This window comes from Falco biarmicus, chromosome Z (assembly GCF_023638135.1).
Source record: "Falco biarmicus isolate bFalBia1 chromosome Z, bFalBia1.pri, whole genome shotgun sequence".
In the NCBI taxonomy this organism is placed as follows: domain Eukaryota; kingdom Metazoa; phylum Chordata; class Aves; order Falconiformes; family Falconidae; genus Falco; species Falco biarmicus.
Window position 1 is genome coordinate 19,394,673 of NC_079311.1, and position 21,174 is coordinate 19,415,846.

The 21,174-nt window shown below is 36.2% G+C and overlaps 1 protein-coding gene across 1 annotated transcript in view; it reads right to left on the reverse strand.

Annotated features, from left to right (window-relative positions):
* Nucleotides 1–21,174, reverse strand: part of DTWD2 (DTW domain containing 2) — a 98,890-nt gene that overhangs the window by 27,630 nt on the left and 50,086 nt on the right. Inside the window, exon 4 of the mRNA XM_056325236.1 lies at nucleotides 10,897–11,086. Coding sequence (XP_056181211.1) covers nucleotides 10,897–11,086 — 190 coding nt within the window. The remainder of the gene's footprint in view (nucleotides 1–10,896; nucleotides 11,087–21,174) is intronic.

The following is a 21,174-nucleotide window of genomic DNA, read 5'->3' on the forward strand; positions in this document are numbered from 1 at the left end:
ACCAGCCACAGCTGCATCTTGTCTACATCAGCCAACCCACCACCCCTGAAGCCAGCCCACAGCTGTATATTATCAATGATAATTAACGCAGCTTCATTCCTCTACAGTACTAAAGGAATTATCAAGATCTGTTGACAATTTTAGACCGTTGGAGATGTTCAGATTTCCTGATGCCCGCACTCTCCAAGTTTTCACTGCTGACTAGGTGAGATGGCAATGAGGCATGATTGTCCCCAGAGAACTGATGATTCTAGAGCTGAACATAAATTTTGTGGCCAAAAGGTCATTCTGTGATACTTCATCCTCCTTTCAAGAACTTCGTTCGAATCAAGTGTTCTGAAAATTTGAAGCATTTGTAGGAATGACTGCCTCCTTAGAAGGGGCTGCATGTCATTATATACACATCATGATGTCTAACACACAGACATTTCTGTGCTAAGTATTGACAGGTGTCTAGAACAACAAAATGATAACTATGATTTTAAATAACATGGTTCTCATTAAAAATGTTCATTTAGAGAGTTTCATTTGTATGAGTCAAAATAACTTCTGACTAGTAAAGGTCGCTCTTCTCCACAGATTATTGCAAATAGATGCTCTCAAGACTGATCAAAAACTCTAGCCTTCAAAACCTCAAAATACTAAAATTACTGTGGACAGCATTTGCCAAAACCTCTGAATAAAAAAAGTCTGTACACATACATTCTTGTCATTTCTGGATGCTTCCGCCATATATTCTCAAGCGGGAGTTTGGTACTCTCACTCCTCGTGCAGGAGAAGAAATACACAAATTTGTAACTGTTAAATTACTTACTAGTTAAGTTTACTGATGATTTCCTGACTTCTAAGCTACCTCTTATTTTTTAAAAGCTCAAGCAAGACTGAACGCAGATCTGTTGAAAGTCTTAAAGTCAAATCCTGGTCTCCAAGGAAGCTTGTTAAGAAAATAAATCCCATCTCAGGGATAAAAGGGTGAGGAGGGTGAGAGGGGAACAGCAAGAGAGATCACAAGCATAATCTTAATTCAGATATCAAAATATCAACTCATTTGAGGACTAGTCTTTGGATTGGTACCAGCATATCCTCACAAATGCTCACCCCTAGTCAAACAGATTGAAGTACAGAGTGCAAACTGAACGGTAAACCTCAAGGGTTAAAAATTTGCTGTAAGAAACCAGATTTTAGCTGATGATACCAATTTTCATATAACAAAGGAAGTATAAGGAAAACAAAATAGATGTGTCAGAAATTGTGAAGGCATGATGGGAAAAGAAAATGAGGTGTTGAATATTTGAATAACAGCAATGCTGTGATGAATGTATAAATAGACAGGATGATTTGTTGGCATTATGCTGCTGACATTATTATGCCCATTAAGTAGCAGGAGTGCATCAACAAAGAATTATACACTCAAAGTGTGTACGAAGCTACCGCCAGCCTCAAACTGTGCCCAGTCATGCACAAGCCAGGCACACCGTTCAGACTTACAGTGAATTAAGCTAAAGTAAAAAGTTATACAACCTGTGCAAATGCCTACATTATGACTGGAATACTCTAACTTAATGAAAATGTACTATGCTCTTATGAGATGTTCAGAAAGTATTTTGTGACTACATAATGCCAAGAAATCAGATTACTAGGTATAAATGTTACACATAACAATGCAGGAAGTAAAATAATTAAAAGTGGACTACAATTTATGCCCATTTCTTGACTGTCTGTGATCATATTTCTCTTGACTGTTGGCTAGATGGATGTCAGCTTAAAATTACAAGGAAACAGTGCCAGTTTTCATACATGATTTTACATTCAGTTTAAATAACTTTTTGATACCTGATCACTAGTATATGAATTCCTACCCTCTCCTCTCCCCTCTCTCACAATGCTCCAAATCAAGACTGTAGCACTTTGCAAGATTTTAGGGAATGTATAATGCTTTTTTTCTACAACTGTACTGCACAAACATAATAATTCCAAGGAAATTCTAACTGGCTCTTTAAAAAATCAAATAAAAATATCAAGTGATAGAAATAATCCATTCAGGTTCTGGATAGCAGATGCTTGCATTCACAACAGTGGCCCAAAAACCCTTATACATAAATAAAACTGATTCAAGTATTACCCACTTCTGATGAGACAAAGTACTTGGGATAGCTTGCCTACATGTTTGTATGTGTGCTTGTCACTAGGTTAGTTTTTTCAACCTATTTTTGTTGTTGAAGGAGTAGAAGGGCAATTTTTTTTTTTGGCCATCTGTTCCCACTATGCTATGCTTATCCCCTCATAAACAGAAGCAGCTTCACCCACAGTGCTCTGTGATTGCTTTGTACAATATACCACCAGCCTAACAGTGCCAAGCATGCCTGCTGTGCAAACCATCTCCGTCTTCCCTCTGAACTAATTGCATCCACTGCTCCAAGTTAACGGAATACTTTCTTCTGTATCACCTTTGCAAACCACAACAGCTGTTGCAAGAAAGCCTGCAGTGCATACTTTAATGCTTGAGGCCTCTTCCTCAGTTGTGGCTACGCAAAACATCCTGGGATAATGTGCTTCTCTAGAGGGTGCCAACTCATGGAGTACAAGACATAATCAATGTAATCATATTAAAAACTATAAAAGTCACCTTAAGTCATTCATCTCATAAGTTTCTGCTATGAAGTTTGTTCAAGCTCATGCTTTGTCATTTGTAAAAATTCCAGATAGTAAGAAAGATTCTGGATCAAGACATACATTTAAATCTTTCTGATAAAGTTGAATATGTTAGAACTGTAAATAGATTTCCTCTGAAACCTTCCAGAAGAGCTTATTTGAAATTTCTTCAATGGTTCTCTTCAAAGAAAAAAGCTCTGTTGACTGAGCTGTTGCTTAAAAGAGCTTCTTATTAAAAAGCTTAAGATTTTAATACTAATTTAAAACAATACAATTTATTAAAATATCCTATAGTATCTTTAAATCCATTCAATATAGAAGTTTGTGTTACCCAAAATCAGTGAAGTTGCAAAGTAGCACATTTAAATGTGATCTTCTAATGCCTCCAATTTATTTTGTCTTTGTAGTATACCTTGCAATTAAGAATTGCTAATCGCTTCATTACCAAAACAGCTCTTTTCTACCTACAGAACATTGAGTAAAAGCTCAAATCACCATTTGTTGAAAAATTTTAGTTATAATGGTTTCTTTTTCATTTACTGACAATATCTGCAGGAATCATACACTCTTTTCTTTCAAAAGCCTCTTTCTTTGGATCTTGTCATTATCTACCTCATTCTCTTTGTGGGACAAACCCCCGCCTTCTTAAATTCCAAACGTAATGACAGTCTACTCATTTTAATCTTTCAAAACTGCATTATCAACCCAAAGTCTCAAAAATGAAATAAAAACTCTATTCAGACAGAGGACATTTAGAAAGTATTTAAATATGAACTATAATGTAAGAAAACAGGAAATAACATAGGAATAGGAAAAAGACAAAAAACCCCTACGGTGCTGCCCATGCTGTCTAGCTCAATGAGAAAGATGAAAAGAACACAGTCAGAGGGTGAACAAAATTTAATCTGTAGAGTGCTGGTGTTTGCTTACAGACAGTTTTGTTGTAAACTTTTACCATCTGACTGCTGATTTTAACTACTTAGAATTTATAACGGATTGCACAAGTGTCTCTAGTTCATCTCAGCACAAAATGACCAAACTTAGTTTAATACACAGTTGTGTACATAGCACTTTAAATGTAACCTTTGCACAGCTCCATGCTCAACTTGTGTCTTCATTGAGCACTACCTGTCTCATAGATGACTACTTCCTGACTTAGCACTCTACTACTAGGACAGCACAAGCAAAACTGAAATAACACAAATAACACTCAAACCACCAAACATAACCTTTAAACTTGATCTAAGAGACTAAAGCCAGTTAGGTCACACTTCAACATGGGAATTTTGATTTTTTTTCCCCCTGCAGGAACCTATTTCTGCATTTGAGAACTCCAACAATGTCATTAAAACAGCTCCACATGAATTGATTAATAGCAATTATCAAAGAAAAATCAACTAAAATCAAATCAAACATTGAATTTGGCTCTGGTACATTTAGTAATAACCAAACTATCCATCACAGTTTAAAAAAATACTTTAATACGCTTTTAACTTAATACTTCAAGAGTCACTGTTTTTTCATTTGCACTAAGAATTTAAACCCTTTAAAACAAGAGTTGCAATGCAATTCCAATCAAAAGAAAAGACAGTAGAATATTTTTTCTTTTAAAAAAAAATCAGATAAAAAGTACAGAGTGTTAATTCAGACAGGCTGTAACTCCAAGTGTTAAAGGCTGTGATCCATGCAATGCAGTATTAAAGTATGCACAAAGAAGCAAATCTGCTAGGAATGGTTTTGGTATTCCTGCAGTCTACTCATATTTTTCCCCAAGAGAACAGAGTATGATCTTTTGCATCATTGCTTCCTAACTCAATGCCTCAGAACTTTCTCAGAAAGTCTGTGACTCACCCCAGTGGTAAATCATACCCAATAGCTCACTTTTTCATATCTTAAACCCTCTCCATAGGTGCACACTGCAAGGAGTGTGGGTACATAATACCTGTTAGCAGCTAGTATCTGGAAGACTGACTCTTAAACTTCCAAGGCTATCATGTTTTACCCATGTTCGTGTTCATGGGCTCCAGATTAATATCATCACAATTACCTTTGCTCCTACATCTGTAAAATGTTCTAGAAACAAAACTTTTTAAAAACCAGAAAACTTACGAGGAAGTTAAGTTTCTACAATTTCACATATAAATTTAATTTATACCTAGTCTTTCTGGTGCAATAACTTCCTACAGTATGAGCATATTTTTTTGCAACAGCACAGTTTTTTAATTTCCTGTAGTACACAGATACATTTTAATATCTTAGTGAAACCTAAAGTAATAAACTGGGTTTTACTAGATTTTTTTAAATACTTATTAAATATCAGTAGTTCTTACTAAATTGTTAAAATATTGGAAAAACACATTTCACTCAAAATCACAGAACCAAATAAGAAGGCTTAAGAAGAGTATCAATTCTAATTGGACTTTCTCAGAATATGAATTCTAAGCACATAAAACACTAACAGCCTCTCCCTGCTTGCCATTTTATCATTAATATCATTCCACCCTTAAAAAGCAATTCATAGTCTTTAACAAATAAATATTGTTACGTTCTATAATTGCTTTAGAAAAAAATATGTAATCAGACAGATATGTAGGGACAAGCATAAGTATCAGCCATTATCAGGAATTATAAGAATATCCAGCAATTGTTTAATATTTCAGTTTTGAATATTGAAGCTCATCTCTATCACCACTTAGTGGTACTATCTCAAAAAGTGAAAAACTTTTCATGCAGCATAGTCAGTACTACTGCTCACTTTTCCAAAAGTTTCTTGGCATAGTATCTTACTTTACTTTCATTACACTATTTTTACTCATCCTACTACTACAAAGTCTTTTTCAATTCCATTTTTCATTAGGCTTCTAGAAGAATCATTTATATGTTAAACGATCCATAATTTTTCTGTCCATATTTTAATAGAGCAAACATTTTAAAAGCCTCAGGGATACTAATTAACACTTTACACTCCACTACAAGGCCTAAAAAAATTTAAGCAGGTAAAATGCCAAAATACAGATGTGCTTAGTCCACATTCCTTTGACTTTCAGTAAATGCTCAGGCCATACAAGAATTTACACAGCTAGGTTCAATTCAGTTAGTACTTGATAGCACTGGTTTAAGCCACCATTTACCAGGATCATAACCACACTTAAACAGCACATGCTGTGACCACCCACTGCTGTGGTAAGATTGCTACTGAGATTTATATAAGACTGACTAGTTTAAAGCAATTTCTTCAAAACTGTCTTAAGAACATATGCACAATCAGGAAAACAACCCTCTCAAGTGTACTGCAGACATAATTCTAAGACTCAAAGTGTCAACACTTGAAAATGGAATTAAACGTTGGAGTCTCTTCAGTCTTGGAGGGTGCATCATATTCAATATTTGACTATTATCTCATCTAGCACTGCAATACTTCTTGTCTCTTCTCCCTGGAGAAGGCTCAGGGGGACCTCATCACAGTATTCCAGTATTTAAAGGACAGCTACAGAGAGGACAGAGGTTCTCTCTTCACAGGGAGCCACATGGAGACAACAACAGGCAACAAAAAAAAAAGTTGCAATGGGAGGGGTTTCATGTCAATATAAGAACATTTTTTACAGTGAGAAAAATCAGTCATTGGAATAACCTCCCCAGGGACATGGTGGAGTCCCCATCACTGGAGGTTTGCAAGATGTGACCAGACAAGTTGCTAGGTAATCTCATCCAGGCTTCCCTTCCCACAAAAGGGCAGACCAGATGCATTTTTTGAGGTCCCTGCCAACCTGGGTGATTCTATGATTCTAATAAAGCAGACTTCTGGTCCCCTGTGAAAAACAAAAAAAAAAAAAAAGCATTGCAGAAGTGGTCCTGCATGGAGAACTGAAGAAGTTAATTATAAAATGTATCAGAAAGTCTGAAAGGAACACAGTAAATTCTCAAACAACATGGCAAGGCCTGAGTATCGGAGACCTGATAGCTTTCAGAATTTCTATGGACCTCTTGTATCCTTTCATTCTTGCTGTATGATCAAATCAGTCATATAATCCAAAAGGCCTAATAGAACATTATGTACTTCTGACTAGAAGGTTGAAGCCACTTAGATTTTGAAAATAGAAGAATTTTAAGGATTTTATTTTTAACATTGAGTTCTTCCAGAATGACTATGTACAGACTAGATAAGTAACTTCAATTCTGTCCTCTCAGACCCTTGCTGCAATCAGAAATAGGTGAGGCAGAATTTGGATGACTAGTAAGTCAGCAGGATGAATGTTTTTCATATGTTATGTTTCTTGTCAGGTGTTTCTGACAGGCACCTCAGGTGACATTCTAGTTACATCAGTGCGACCAAATTAATTTATTTGTAATACAGAAGATTTAGTAAGAAGAAAACTTATTCTGAAGTATTATTCATTTTCTGCACCTTGTTTACCCAACACTATGCTTGGCAGGTTAAAACAAATCTTTTAGTTCTACACATAATACAGATTCTTTTTATGCCCCTACATTTACATTACAAATATATAAAATTTCATTCTTTGGAACAGTGCAGTTTTGAGCTTAAAAGAACTGTTGAACTATTGGACAAAACTGGATCAACTGTCTCTCTTTTAATCTTTTATTACTTGATGAATTCTGCTGGTTTATGCATGACTGACTATCATCTTTACACCCATTTAAAGAAAAGCATGGTTCACAGGAAAAATGAAACTATAACACAAACAAAATTCCAGCATGAAGTTGTTTAAAGCAGGTATCTGGAAAATACTTTATTTCCAGTATCTTTCCCAGATGGAAATAGGACTTCACCCCATGTTACTTAATTCTCTTGATTATTCTCAACAGGTACCAGTTGTAATCAACCACTGTTTCACTAGCTCATTAGCTCCTGATTTATTTCTCTCAGCAATAATATGCAAGAGTGAAGCAGAGAGATCTAAGTAATAAGAAATAAAGTGAAATGAGCCAAGTATTACTACCAAAAAATCCAGGCACCATAGCAAAATGATATAGAGGAAGGTGACATGAACTTCCAACAAAGTTGAATTACACACAACAGAAATAAGTAACTTAAGGCAGTTTTAAAATGACTGGACAAAAAGACCAGTGCAATAGAAAATGTGCAATACACTTCTGTTTGTTCCAGCTTTTGCAGAAACTACCTGTCTTACATGACCCACTGAGAGGAAGTTTTGTCAGCAGCAAGTATGTAAGAGAAGGGAAGCAAAACAGAAGGCCATCTAGATTAGCTAAACTACTCCTCAAGTTAGCTTCCAAGAAAGGTACACTAATCACAGTACAAGTCAATAGAAAAGGGCTGTTGTGGAACAGTGGGGTGGAGTTTATCTGCAGCCATTGGATCTTATCTTTGTAGATCTCGGCTGGAAAAAAAAAACAAAACACAAAAAAAACCCTAAACCAAACCAAACCAAACAAAAAAAAAAAAAAAGAGAGAGAAAAAAAACTACCACCAAAAACCCCAAGCCACAAAAAGACAGGAACAATTACATAATTAGTGGTTTTGGATAATAAAGGTAAAACTATTTTTGCAAGTTTTAAAAGGAACAGACAAGAATGACAACCAATTTTCCTCATCTATCTACCCCTCCCTCCAAGTGACTAGATTTAAAAAAGCATTTTCTCCTGCTTTTCCTACCTCAGGAATACACTCTGCAATTGAGAATTGCCAGTTTACAGAATTCATGATTTTTCACTTTTGCTGCAGATTTGGTAGAGCACAACTAAAGAGATTATGAATGGCAACACTTTCTCACTTAAAGGCATGTCATGTATCCACCATCAGGTGTCTCAGCATATGACAAATGTTCTGCAGAATTTGCAATGGACTGCATTGAAATAAATTCCATAAAATCTATTCATAAAGTTGCAGTTAAATTGAAATACATCCCATAAGTGCATAGATGTAAATTCCATCTGTTTCACCATCTTCCTCTGAAGGCCAAAATAATCTGACTAAAACCTAGAATCTACTCTTCCTTTTCATTTACACCAATATAACCTAATTGCTATACTATAGTAAAAGACTAAAAGCAACTCCCAGATTTGATATAAAACATATTTCAATCCCTAAGGCAAATTACTTATAAGCCATACCGTAGCTTTTTTTCTGCATTAGCAGCATGTTGACTAACAGCACTCCATTTAGGCTATTCTAACATAACAGTCATAAGGCTTTCATTTTTAAGTTTACAAATTGCCACCTCCTCTCCCCTCCTGAAGAGACAGTCAACTTTTCACTAATCGAAAGGTGAACCGACAATAAAGAGAATTTTTCTCAGTAGTAAAGCTGTTGGTATTAATACTTCTTTCTACAAAATACTTTCCATAATGCCCCTGAAGGAAAATGGAAGCTTTGTCAACAAATCACATCTGGACAAATCCTAGTCTTATGGAAATACCTAAGAAGTAGAAACAAAAGCCTTGTTTATACTGCCCAGTGGACACTACTTTTTATACATATTGAAAATCTTCCAAGACACATTACTATACCAATATAGGGGTAAAAATATCTAACGGGCATCATGCCATCTACAAGAACCCAAGCGATCAGGACAAAATTCTGCCCCATTTTGATCTGTAGCAAAACCGCTCCTACATGTTATTTTGGACAGTCAAATCAAGCTAGCCAATGGAAACAAATACTTCAGAGTACTTGGGTATTTTGGAATTCACACCAAAAGCTTGCAGTTCCCAGAAGTTTCAAAGAAGCATAATACATGAGGAACTGCAAACTAGTTACAAACCAGAACAAAGACTGGAGTTAAGACAGTTATTTACACAAGAGCTGTGTTCATTGCATTTGATAGGTTCAAGGAGGTGTACATCTTTTCCTTCAAAACAGCCAGAGGCCCTTCACCCCTCCAGGAGCTGTGTGCTCTGCCACACTCCAGCTCCCTACCAATATGACCACAGGAGAACTAGTCAGGAGCAAAATCAAGAATCTCGTTGTAAGAACCAACACAAAAGGAAACCAAAAGCAATGGCAGCACTAAACTTTAGACAGCAAATTGACTTCCAAACAAATTTAAATTTATGACATTAACTTTTTCATGTTTTTCCATGCTCCACTGACAACCATATGACAAAAATACAAAAACAAAAGGTTACATTTCCTTTCAAAGATTTATAAAGAATCCAACCAATAACATTTTCCAGCTTCTGGATTTACAAGTTGATTATGAATGACGCACAGTGCAGATACAAAACTTCAGTGTGTGAAATTAGAGGCTTTTCTAGCAAATCTGTACTTTGGGCATTTAACTCTGACACACCATTGTAGTACAAAAAGAAATGCCACCTGGTGTGTTTATATAACATAAATATAAATGAGTTCAATCTAGTAACAGCAGAAAAACACTCAGTAACAACAGCAGCTAAGTCACATAAGATCAAGTTTTACCTTCAAAACTCTTATGTCAAAGCCACACTCAATTATCCACTAAAAAATTCCTTGAAAAGTAGCATCATACCACTCACAATGCAGCAACGGGAACCTACGTCCCCTAATGTCATTATCATTGTACTACAATCTAGGGTATTTTCACTAGGGCAGTGACAGCTGTAGTAATTGTATAACTACCGCTCACTTAAGCTTTATTAGCAGTTCAGGTGGGTGGGTGTTGATGTTGCTAAGGAAAACAAAACAAAATAAAGCAACCAGAAAATCCAACAAAACCCCCAAACCACATGTAGCCAGTATTTGTTCTGCTTAAATTCTAAGGAACAATTGTCAGAAGTCAGACAGTTTTTAGTACGGTGGAAAACAAATCAATATGCAGGAAAGAGTGTGACATATTCATAAAAGGTTGCAAAATTCCACTTTCAGCTTTTCTACTACCATAACACAAAATAGTTAGGCAGGGGCCGGGGCCGGGGCCGGGGGGAGGGGAATGCTTACTCCATTGTACATGTTGTAACACCTTAGGTAACAAGCAAAAATCTTCTACACAAACCAGTTTTCAGTTTTGAAAAATGATTCACTAAGAATTTAGATGCCTTAACTCCAAACAAATAAAAACACGTTTCAGGTGACACAGTGAAAACCCCAAGTATTTACGGTCAGTTTGTAACAATCTTACAGGTTGTTTTATTAAATTGTTCCAGTTTTCCTAATATGTTCAGCTGGTTACAGCTAAGGAGGAAGTTTTCCACAATTTTCATCCTTACAAAACCACTCCAATCTGGCCAGTCAGACAGCAAGCACCTATTAGACAAAATTCTATTTTACGTACTCTAACTTACCTGCTTGGGAAGCCGGAATAGAGAATTTTTATAAAATATATCTTTAGCCTGACTCCATGTTCCATCAATGATGATCATAACAGATGGACTAGAAGACATCACTGCAACTTCTTCCAAATTGGTTGCTTCAGCTCCAGGATACAGAATTAGAGTATTGGGATTTCTGCACACAGTTGCTAATTCAGGATACCTTCAATGCACAGACACACAAAATAACAGTAATTATTTAAAATTTTCATGACAGATACATACTTCCAGATATTCCCAGTTACTAACTCCCACTCATCTCCAAATTTTACTCAAGTTTCAAGAAAAGTCAATCACTCAGCTACCACTTTCTCCTTTAAACATCTCAGAAATTGTTGGTTCTCCCTCAGGTCAAAAGCAGAGAAGATAAAATCACCCAAAAATCAATCAATGAAAGCTCAATAAAGCAATATATCAGGAATATTTTCTGATGCTTTAATCATTAAGTCTTTAATGTCTATTAAAATCTAAGGTGTTTTGAATTGTTTACCGAAATTTAATGTATGTATTCTAGCAAAATTTATTCAAGCACATGGCACAAAAAAATACTACAATCATCCCATTTTGAACCTTATATATAAAGAGCATCAGCAATTCACAGTCCACATCTACAGGACATTCTTGAAAATTTACCTATTTAATTTTTTTTTCTTAATTACTACTTTAGAGTTACAGTCCTCAAACTCCCAAACTGTACATTCCCTTCTTCCTTCCTGTTGGCTTCTACATTTGGCAATGGTACCAGAGGAGTAACTACTGTCTATTAAGTGTTCACTCCATATACATGGAAATTCTGAAGATTTTTTAGGACACCAGTGTAAGTTTATAAAAATGTATGAAAGGCATTGCCATTGAAAGCCTCAAAAAACACCTAGTCAAGTACGCTGCTAAGGGAAAATCTGAGAAACACTGGCCTTGTAACGAAGACTGCATTACTTTAATCAATTTCAGCAGTATCATCATGTAGTCTTCAGAACTGCCTCAATCAGAAAGCAGGAAGAAATGCAAAGCAAGGGCTGGCTGATGAAGTATGTCACAAAGAGTAAGAAATGAATTTTGCATATTACCTCACAGGTTATAAAGAGTAACTGATGTAGGAGGAGGAGAAGAGCAGTATGTAGTTGAAATAGCACGTGACTATGCTCTGAAGTGGAAAGGGAAGCCAGTACAGCTTACCAAAGAAAATAAGATGTATCAGAACAAGGTTAAAAATAGCCAGCACACAAAGTGGGCTCTCCATACTACTATCAAGAACCCCTAGGTGCAGGAGCATGGACACAGACACAGGCAGGATGTAGATACGGAAGTTCACACAGAGGAATTCCTAACGCCATTGTGACCCCACAGCTTTTATGCCCCAGGAGCTGGGCTCCTGCACCAGTCCTCCAAAAATCAAGCAAGAATGTCTTTCTCATAAAGGGGTGGGTGGGAGGAAGGCTAGGGAAGAAAGCAATGGTTAAGAACAGCATTTGAGTTGATATAGGCTAGTTGTACTTCAAATCTGTGCACCCCATTATCACTCTCTGGGGACTTATGTGAAAACACAATTTTACCAGTGTTTAGGTTCAGGCAGAATTGCAGTGCCTAAGACATTGAGATCCTGAGTTTAAGACTCTTACAAAACCATATGGGAATTATATGAAATGAAAGAGAAATTGAATTCAGTGTATCAAAACCAGTAAGCCCAAAGGTAGTATTCCAATTTTTTACCATCCTCACCTCCCATCCCCAGGCAAACAGTTCAGACTGATTCAACACTATGTTGTTCATTACTGTCAACATTATTTAATAACAAAATAAATAAATAAATCTTTCTTTCCAAAATGAACAGTAAAAAGAGTAAACAGAGACAGGAAATTTCTAAGATTTCTGTTGCAAACAGAAGCATGGCAACTTCTCTGCCCACTATTTTTTCAAACCTATTTACATTACGGTAATTTGGTATCACTTTAATTTAACCAAGAATCATGCTACACAAATCAGAAGCAAGGGGGTATCTCATTACAGGCTGCCTAGCATTCAAGATTAAAATCCAGAAAATCTGTCGTAATTTTCAGATGCTCATGTTGAGAACCCAGTTCCTTGAAGAACAAAGCATCCTAATTCTGGGATAGCAGAGCTTCCAAATTGTTAACATCTCTTTGATGATTAAAAATAAATAACAAATTCTTAAAACTAATCCAAAATCATAATGATTATGAAGAACTACAAGTTCATATTATGAACACTACAGCTGAAGCCTTAGTCTTTGAAATACTAATCCATTGAAAACCACTGTTTTTAATATATACTCAACCAAGATTTCCAGTCATTTCCATTTACAACAGTTTATATGCAAAAGCAAAGGCAGGGTGGTGGTTCAAACAATTTTTGTAAACTTGTCCAACAAATTTAACATAGGATTACGCATACACTGCCATAAGAACTCATAACACTTTACAAACCAGTAGCTGTTGCCACTATCTTCAGTTTACTACCCACACACTTAATCCTAGAGTGCCACTGAGCCCATGCAGAGAGCTATTTAGTATTCTTTCCTTTCATAGGAACAGGTTCTCAGGAATATATGCTGTGCAACCCCTTGTACGCTATGGTACGCACCAACAGTCACAGTCCATGTTAGTAACTTTTATTAAAACATGTGTCTGGCATTCATAAAACGCGCTTGTTCTTCCTTCCTTAGAACAGCACAGGAAGAAAGCTAAACATAAACACCAATGAATGGTTTAGGAAAGGATACAGTTTGTATAAAACAAGTCAAAAAGAATTTTTGTATGTATTTCTATACAGATACATCCTGTTAATTCCACTGCAGGTTTTGTATCTGCTGAGGTTTAAGGCTTTGTTTCCTGTTAAGTGTGTTGCTCATACATAAGGCATTTAGACTTCTTTACTCACATACCACTACCATTAAGAATTCGTCCCTCAAAACAGTTTTTATGTACATCCTTCAGCTGCACTTAATTAGATCTGTGAAAGAAATGAAGTCTTAGTAAAAGACTGAATTTGTATCTGCTTAATAAAAATAAATCTGTTAACTGAAAAATGTGATAAGGCATTCACAAGGCAAGTACCTATCAACAGCATCACCTTTCACAGCCTCTTAGCAAGAATACGCTTCTGATTTGTTTGCTTTGGGTAAACACTGTAATACAGAGTATTTAACCACACACTACTTCTGAAATACTGCTAAAAGGCAGGATTTTCTCTACAAGAGTCAGATGTTTTAAAAGGAAACTTGTAAGAAAAAATCGTGAAAATTTACCTATTTCATTATAATGCTGCAATAGAGCTGTTGCTTGCTGAGCTCTTTTGAAAATCAGATCCACGTGCTGTGGTACATCTTTTTTTTTTTTCCATATAAGCTTTCACTTACATGCTTAAGCTTACTACAGCATAGAAGTAAAAGGACTAGGAATTAGATCTCATCTTCACACAGCTGTACTTCTAAAAGTTACTGCATATAATCCCACTATAAAAACACATTAAAACAATGTTTTAATACAAATAATTTATTCCATTGTTTAAGTACAAGAGTGATTTGAGACAAATTGTATGGCTTATTAAAAATAGAGGAGAAATTTCATTAAGGCTGATGTTTGTATTCATGAAGACTCATGAAATATTAAAGCTGAAACTCCTCAGAGCCACAGCACAAGCTGCTCTCCCCAGAGCCTCAGTCCTGTGCTACCCAGGAAAACATATTTTTGCTTTTTATCCCTGCCTAAATTTCACCTGTGAAACAAGGGTGGAGTCAAACTCAGTACCAGGTCAGTTAGCAGTCCAGACTGCCTTGTTTAGAATGACTAGACAGAAATTCCAGTCCACACATTAGATCACCGCACTGGGAGGTAAATAAGCAACTTTGTACCAAGACATACCACTGATTGCAAGTCCTCCAAATTGCTAAAAGCGGAGAGGGGAATTCACCAAGTCTCACCAGGCTTGCAGCCACACTTCTGTGACCAGTGTATCCTTTGGGGTGGCTTTTGTTTGCTTGTTTCTTTTAAATTCAAGCTGCTTTTATTTAAATTTAGGAATACAATTCTGTAGTCCAGCTGGACTGGTACACACGGGGAAATTTGACCCAACAGAAACACAGAGGTAAGTTAGGAGCAGAAGGCTGAGTTACGATAAGCACAAGAACAAGCTAGAAGCAAAAGCATGAGCAGTCACACCAGAATAAGCTAGCCCAAGCTACCAAAGGAAGAGATGATTAACGATGATAGAATTCCACACAGCAGCTGCCCACAGTCACAAATGTGGGCTTCTTGATTTTCCTGGCATCTTGTGACATACGGTACTACACAGTTTCACAGCATTTGTGACTTCAAATATGGTAAAATACAACAACCTGTCAGCAAGACATGTAGCTTTGGCGACGCAGAATGAGGGGGGATGCTTTTGCTGGGGGCAGCAGTTTCTGTAGACAAGATAGCTGGACTGCACGCCCCAGAACACAGCTGTGTTTATGAAGTGTTTCTGCAAATGAGTTTGCCTGCTAGTTTATGTCAACCTGGATTCAGGAACAATTCAGTGAAAGAAGTTCCTCCTCCAAATGTATTTCCTCTCACCAGGGTTCAGAACATCTTTGAAACCTCATCCTCATCTGCAAACGCCTGAATGTGACTGTGGCCCAAACGCAGCAGACATGTCAAAGACAATGTCAAGGCTAAGCATGGCAAAGGCACACAGCAGTAAGCCCAAGAGGCTGAACTGGGAGGGCAACGAGAGGGTGAACAGCACTGTGGTTGCTAGTTAGCGTTGGAGATTACTTTAAATTATATCTTACGCCACATCACCATCCTAGATATTTACACACTGCTTTTTTAGAAGCCTTCCTTAGTGTGAAGCATGACTAACTTCAGAGAATTAATGGGGCCTTTAATTTTACCTTCTATTTCAACCAGAAAAGATACACTGATGGCAGACTCTTTGAAGCCACCAAATTTCAAGAGAAGGCTGAGAAGCTGAATTTCTAAACAAGCGCTTTTCTTCCTGCAGATCAGAGGCTGCCTTTTAAAGAATTCACAACTCTGTATCAGGGCAAAAAAGGAAGATAACATTGGTACATATGAAAAAAATTGTCTTAGCACAGTCTGTCCCTCCTCAGCCTTTCTCAAAGAAGCTGCAAAAAAAATGGTATAAACTCCTACCTGAGTGACAATGAGAATTTACCCCTTAATTTAGGTACTCTACTTTAGTGTATTCCCACACTTAGTCAGCTTTAGAATTACTTTGTTCTGCATACTACTTCACAGACAACTTTTCTCGTTAAAGAAGTGGACCAGGTAAAGAATTTCAAATACAAAATTGTTCTCTGTTAATTTCATAGCCATGAAGACAATCAATTAAACAAATATTTCATTTATTTTATGTCACATGTATTCATGCACTCTTAATAGCAGTTATCAAAAGTTTCCTGAAGATTTGTTATGATTAGTACTTCAAAGCCATAGATCTGTCCTTAATTGTCATCGGCAGGGGCAGGGGGAAGGGAAGGAAGAATACAGCTTAACTTTGTGTTTCGTAAATATTACACCTGTGGCAGTTTGTAACAGTTTTTAGTTGATGTTACCTGAAAATGCCTGACAATGAACATGGCTTGGCTGCCTGTAAGGCAAGATTTAGGTTTGTGCATAAGTGTGTAAGTAAAGTAAGTATTAAGCAATATAATTATAAAAATGTGAATCAGGTGATAGAAGTGACACTTGGTGGGAACTAAAAGGACTTTAAATTCCTATGTGTTGGACATTAATAGGAAAAGAGCTTGCTTGAAAAATACACTTCGGTAAAAAGAGCTGTTACTTTCTCTGAAGCCAGCAAGGCAGAGCAAGATCTATCATTTTCTCTGTGGGTCTCTAAGTAATAACTAAGGCGGAAAAGAATAAAGTAGAGGCATATGAAGGATCAGATGGCTCTGAATTTTCTAACAGTTTCTATGTTGCTAAAAACTAGCAGAGACTCTCCAACAAGCTTTCCAAACAAAGACAACAGAATTTTAAAAACAATAGTTGTGCACAGAATTGGTGGACAATACTAACACTAAGTATGAAAGGAATTGAAATGAAAGGAAAATAAATGAAAGAAAAAATAATTTTCTACAGACAAAAGAAGTACAAATCAAGGGGACAAAACATAAAGGATGAAAAAGAAATACAATAAGAACTTTTGCCAAATCCTGAACACTTCACTGACGTTATAAACCATCTGAAATATAAGAGATATAAACCAACATGAATATAGATACAACAGAAACTCATAAAGATATTAAGGATGGTTATAAAAGTACAGCACAAATTTAAGTGAGTACCATGAAAAGTAGATTAAAAATAAGGACATTAACTAAAACCAGAGAGGGGGAAAAAAAACCATGAACCACAACACTGGTCTTCAATCCAGAGGGAAAACTGGTAATAAACAAAAATAGGAATAAGTATTCAAAATTCAAAAATGCAAAAATTGAATTTCACAGTTGACCTTTTCAACAGAATAACATGGGCAACACAACAAGTGTCAAAAATAAGTCAGCCCTTACATTAGAAAATAGGCCACCTCAAAAACAGTGCCTTTTCTTACGAGGGCCGGGGGTGGGGAAAGCAAAAGCTCAAATGTATAGGTGTGAACCAGCTGGAGAAGGTCTACTGACAAGAACAGAAAGAAGGATAAAAGTCTTGACAGAGAAACTGAATAAACTAAGGTTGTAACTTTCAGAGAAAAGAAGGCAAAAAAACCCACTAGTTAATAGTCTCCAAGACCACAACAGGAAGACAGAAGACAAGAAAAGAAATAACTGTAGCAATAAAGATTCAAACTAAACACAGACCAAACCTCACAAGCTTTCTAATGGTAGTAAGTAAAGTTCACATGTTAAAGCAGACCCACTGAGAATTCCGCACTCTCCTGTACATGGTATTAATACCATGGCTACGTGTGACTGATCTCACTTTCTTAAGGGAGTAACAGTGGCGTCTTGAGAATCTTTCTATCCCTACTTCTCCAACTATGCTGCTATATATACACATGTAATGTGTATCAAATGCCATGTATTTGTCTTTAGTTGTTCTTAAACGTAATGATTTCAGGTAATAAAAATATGCTGAAGGAATATCCTATATACAGACATCATGATGTTTCCAGTTCACATGAACTTAGTAACACATGATTTTCTTATGGACATTAATTCCTAGTGCTGTACCTGCTGCATATATTACTAGCTTTGAGTTTTCATTAGCAGTTTGTGGACTTTAGAAAATGCTGAAATTCCCAACAAAACTCAATTTGCATAATTTACAGTCACAGTATTCCAATTCAATCCAAGTAAAATTTTACTGCAAGAATTCAAAATAAGATCAAATCTGAAGATAAGCACTTTTTCTTTCCATAAATAAATCAGTATAATTTTTCTTATCTGTTACCCATGATGCGATTTAAAAGCCATGTTTTAAGGTGCAACTATGGTCTTGAACTCTGTAAGAGAAACACGTGCAATATTTGCTTCTCATACAAACCACTGTTCAGACTTAGTTTTGGTATGCATCAGGCACTGCAAGACTGTGTAATCCATTTAGTCCAACACAATCTCCGCTAAGCAGAGCTATTCACATCTTTCATTTGTGCCTGAATTGTATCCAACCACTTTGTCATAGCAGATTTATACATCCTCATGATTGTACTTGAGACAAGTAGTATTTCATTATTTCTGGGATGCATGCTCTTGAGATGTGCAATTTAAACACTATCTTATCTCATTATAATCCAGTCTTTGTATCATAAACATTTTTATTTCGTATCTATACTCAGTTTCTCTCAAACTACATGGTTTTAATTCAACAGGGATCTATTAAAGTTTGCCAGTGCAAAAGACAAGTGTTCAAATTCTTTAAATCTAACATTACCATTTAATAGCAAACAGTATTAGTATTACAGAACAGATGTTATTATCAGTGGAAAACCATGAGGCTAATGGGAACTTCTCAGGTTTTCTCACCATTTTTACTATTTCACCTTGGTCCTAGGTAGGTGCCTTTGCCTCACTCAGGACTCCCACACTTGGAAGACTGTAGGAATACTGATCCCCATAATTCCCATAAGGTAACAAGATGAATAAAAATAAAGACAACAACACCCTATCATGTCTGCATTCAGAAATAGTCCCTCAGGATCAGGACTGAGGCTTAAGAGTTACCCAGAAAGACAGAAAACAATGTTTTCATATTAGATGCCCTTACTTTTTTGTAGATAAATGACATTTAGCCTCTAATACAAGCGGGGGGGGGGTGGGGGGGGGGGTGGGGTGTGGAGGGGGTGGTGTCTTCCCTTTTAAACAAATCAATGTGTAAACAAAATACCTATGGTCAAAAGATCAAATAGTGAGAAATATTTTTAAGGTTTGGAAACCTGTAATTTTACAACTAAATGTTTTACAATTTACTAGGGGAGATGGTCATAAATACATCTTTTAAATAACCCTTTTTACTCTATGAAAACCTATATATAAAATACATTGTTAGCAAAAACTCTGGTAAGTTCCCCAATTAAAAACCATCATTACCAGTGCCTCCAAATAACATCAGCTTTTATGGCATAAACATGTAAATAAAACAGAGGTGAATTTGTCTGTACTGGGACCCTAGTATGTGATACCAAGTTTCTTATTACTGTCACAAACAGAGTTAGCCTGCAACATCTAATAAACTAGAATAAAAAGGAATAATGGCTAATAATGAGTTGGTTTTACTGTGTCTTCTGTTATTCCAATTTCAATTTACTACTTCTTTCTTATGTACTGTGCTTAAATTAAAACAAAAATAGAACATATGCTAGTAATAAAAGGAAAAACATTTGCTGTCTGTTCTATTAGAGGACTAACAGTTTTTTCTAGAAAAATGTTTTTCAGCCAATCTCAACATTTAAAAATGTGACTCTTCTAACTAATATGCCAACAGTCATATTGGGTAACACAGGCAGATTAGTTTTGAAAATTAATGCAATGGCAGCCAAAGGCACAGTCTTGTCAAGAAATGAAAAGCAGAGCCATTATCTTGGCAAGTTTTGCTTTTTTAGTGGACCTCAATATCAGTTTCCTCAAATATTTAATGACTTCCTTGACGAAGACACCTTGCAACCACCCCCCACCAAAAAAAAATTCTTTAAACCACAAAAAAACAACCCAAACAGATTCTTATGCACTAAAACACAGGTCTCCACATTCAACTGAAGGACACTTCCTTTATACTGCATTCAGTAACCCTTCCTATTTAATGCTCATACAACGTAGAACTTAACAAAACATTTTATGGCTTATCTAGCACCACCGAAAACAGTAAGACCACCAATACACAGTTTTCTTATGAAGAAAATTAATATTCTTTCAACAGAAGAGCAGCAGCCATCATTTGGTTAAGTTATACCCAGCTTCTTTAAGCAATTAACTGCAGAGAAACCTAGACAGTAGTATCTAGCAATACCTGGAAGACATAATCATAGACTACACCACTTCTCCTCTACAGAACAAGTACACTGAGACCAAGAAGTCTCCTCTCCCAAGCAGCATGTAGGACTCATACAGAAAGACAGCCAGAGAAACTATAGTAATTCCAACAGACTTCTATACACCTTTTACTGCACCTTAAGATGCCTTTTACAATGAAGAATTCTTGAAGTGTCACCACCAGAGATGAAAAAATTTTCCACTCCTCCTAGTAGAGAAAAAATTATCCAAACATACCCTAAGCCCAAGCAGGAGCGAGGGAGGGGAAGTAATTTCTAAAGCTACAATCCTAGAATAGTACAAAAAGTCATACCTTAATTCTAGCTCAAGGTATTAACAAGAAAACAATGCAGAGAAATGTACAGAGAAAAGACTCCAAAAAAAACCTTCTAAATACAGCAAAACTACCTAAGAAAATTAGAATCTGAAGCCCAGGAAATAAAGCACATATTTGAAATGGCACCAGCAATTACTGTATCTAGAAATGCCACATCCCTTTAACATAAATGACATCCATTACTTTTCTCTAAAAAAGTTGCACATTTCACTTCCAGAAAGTAATGAAACCTTTTTTCATCGGCAACTGTGTTTCTCACTGTAACTTCTGTAAGTAGTCAAAACAAATGATTTCCAAATGAAACAAAGAGAATAAATTAGTAATACAAGATAATTTTTTTTCTCACTCGATGTGAAAAAAGAAAAAAACCTCCAGTGCAAATTTTGACACTAATTCAAAAAGCTGTTGCTGAGATAGGCCC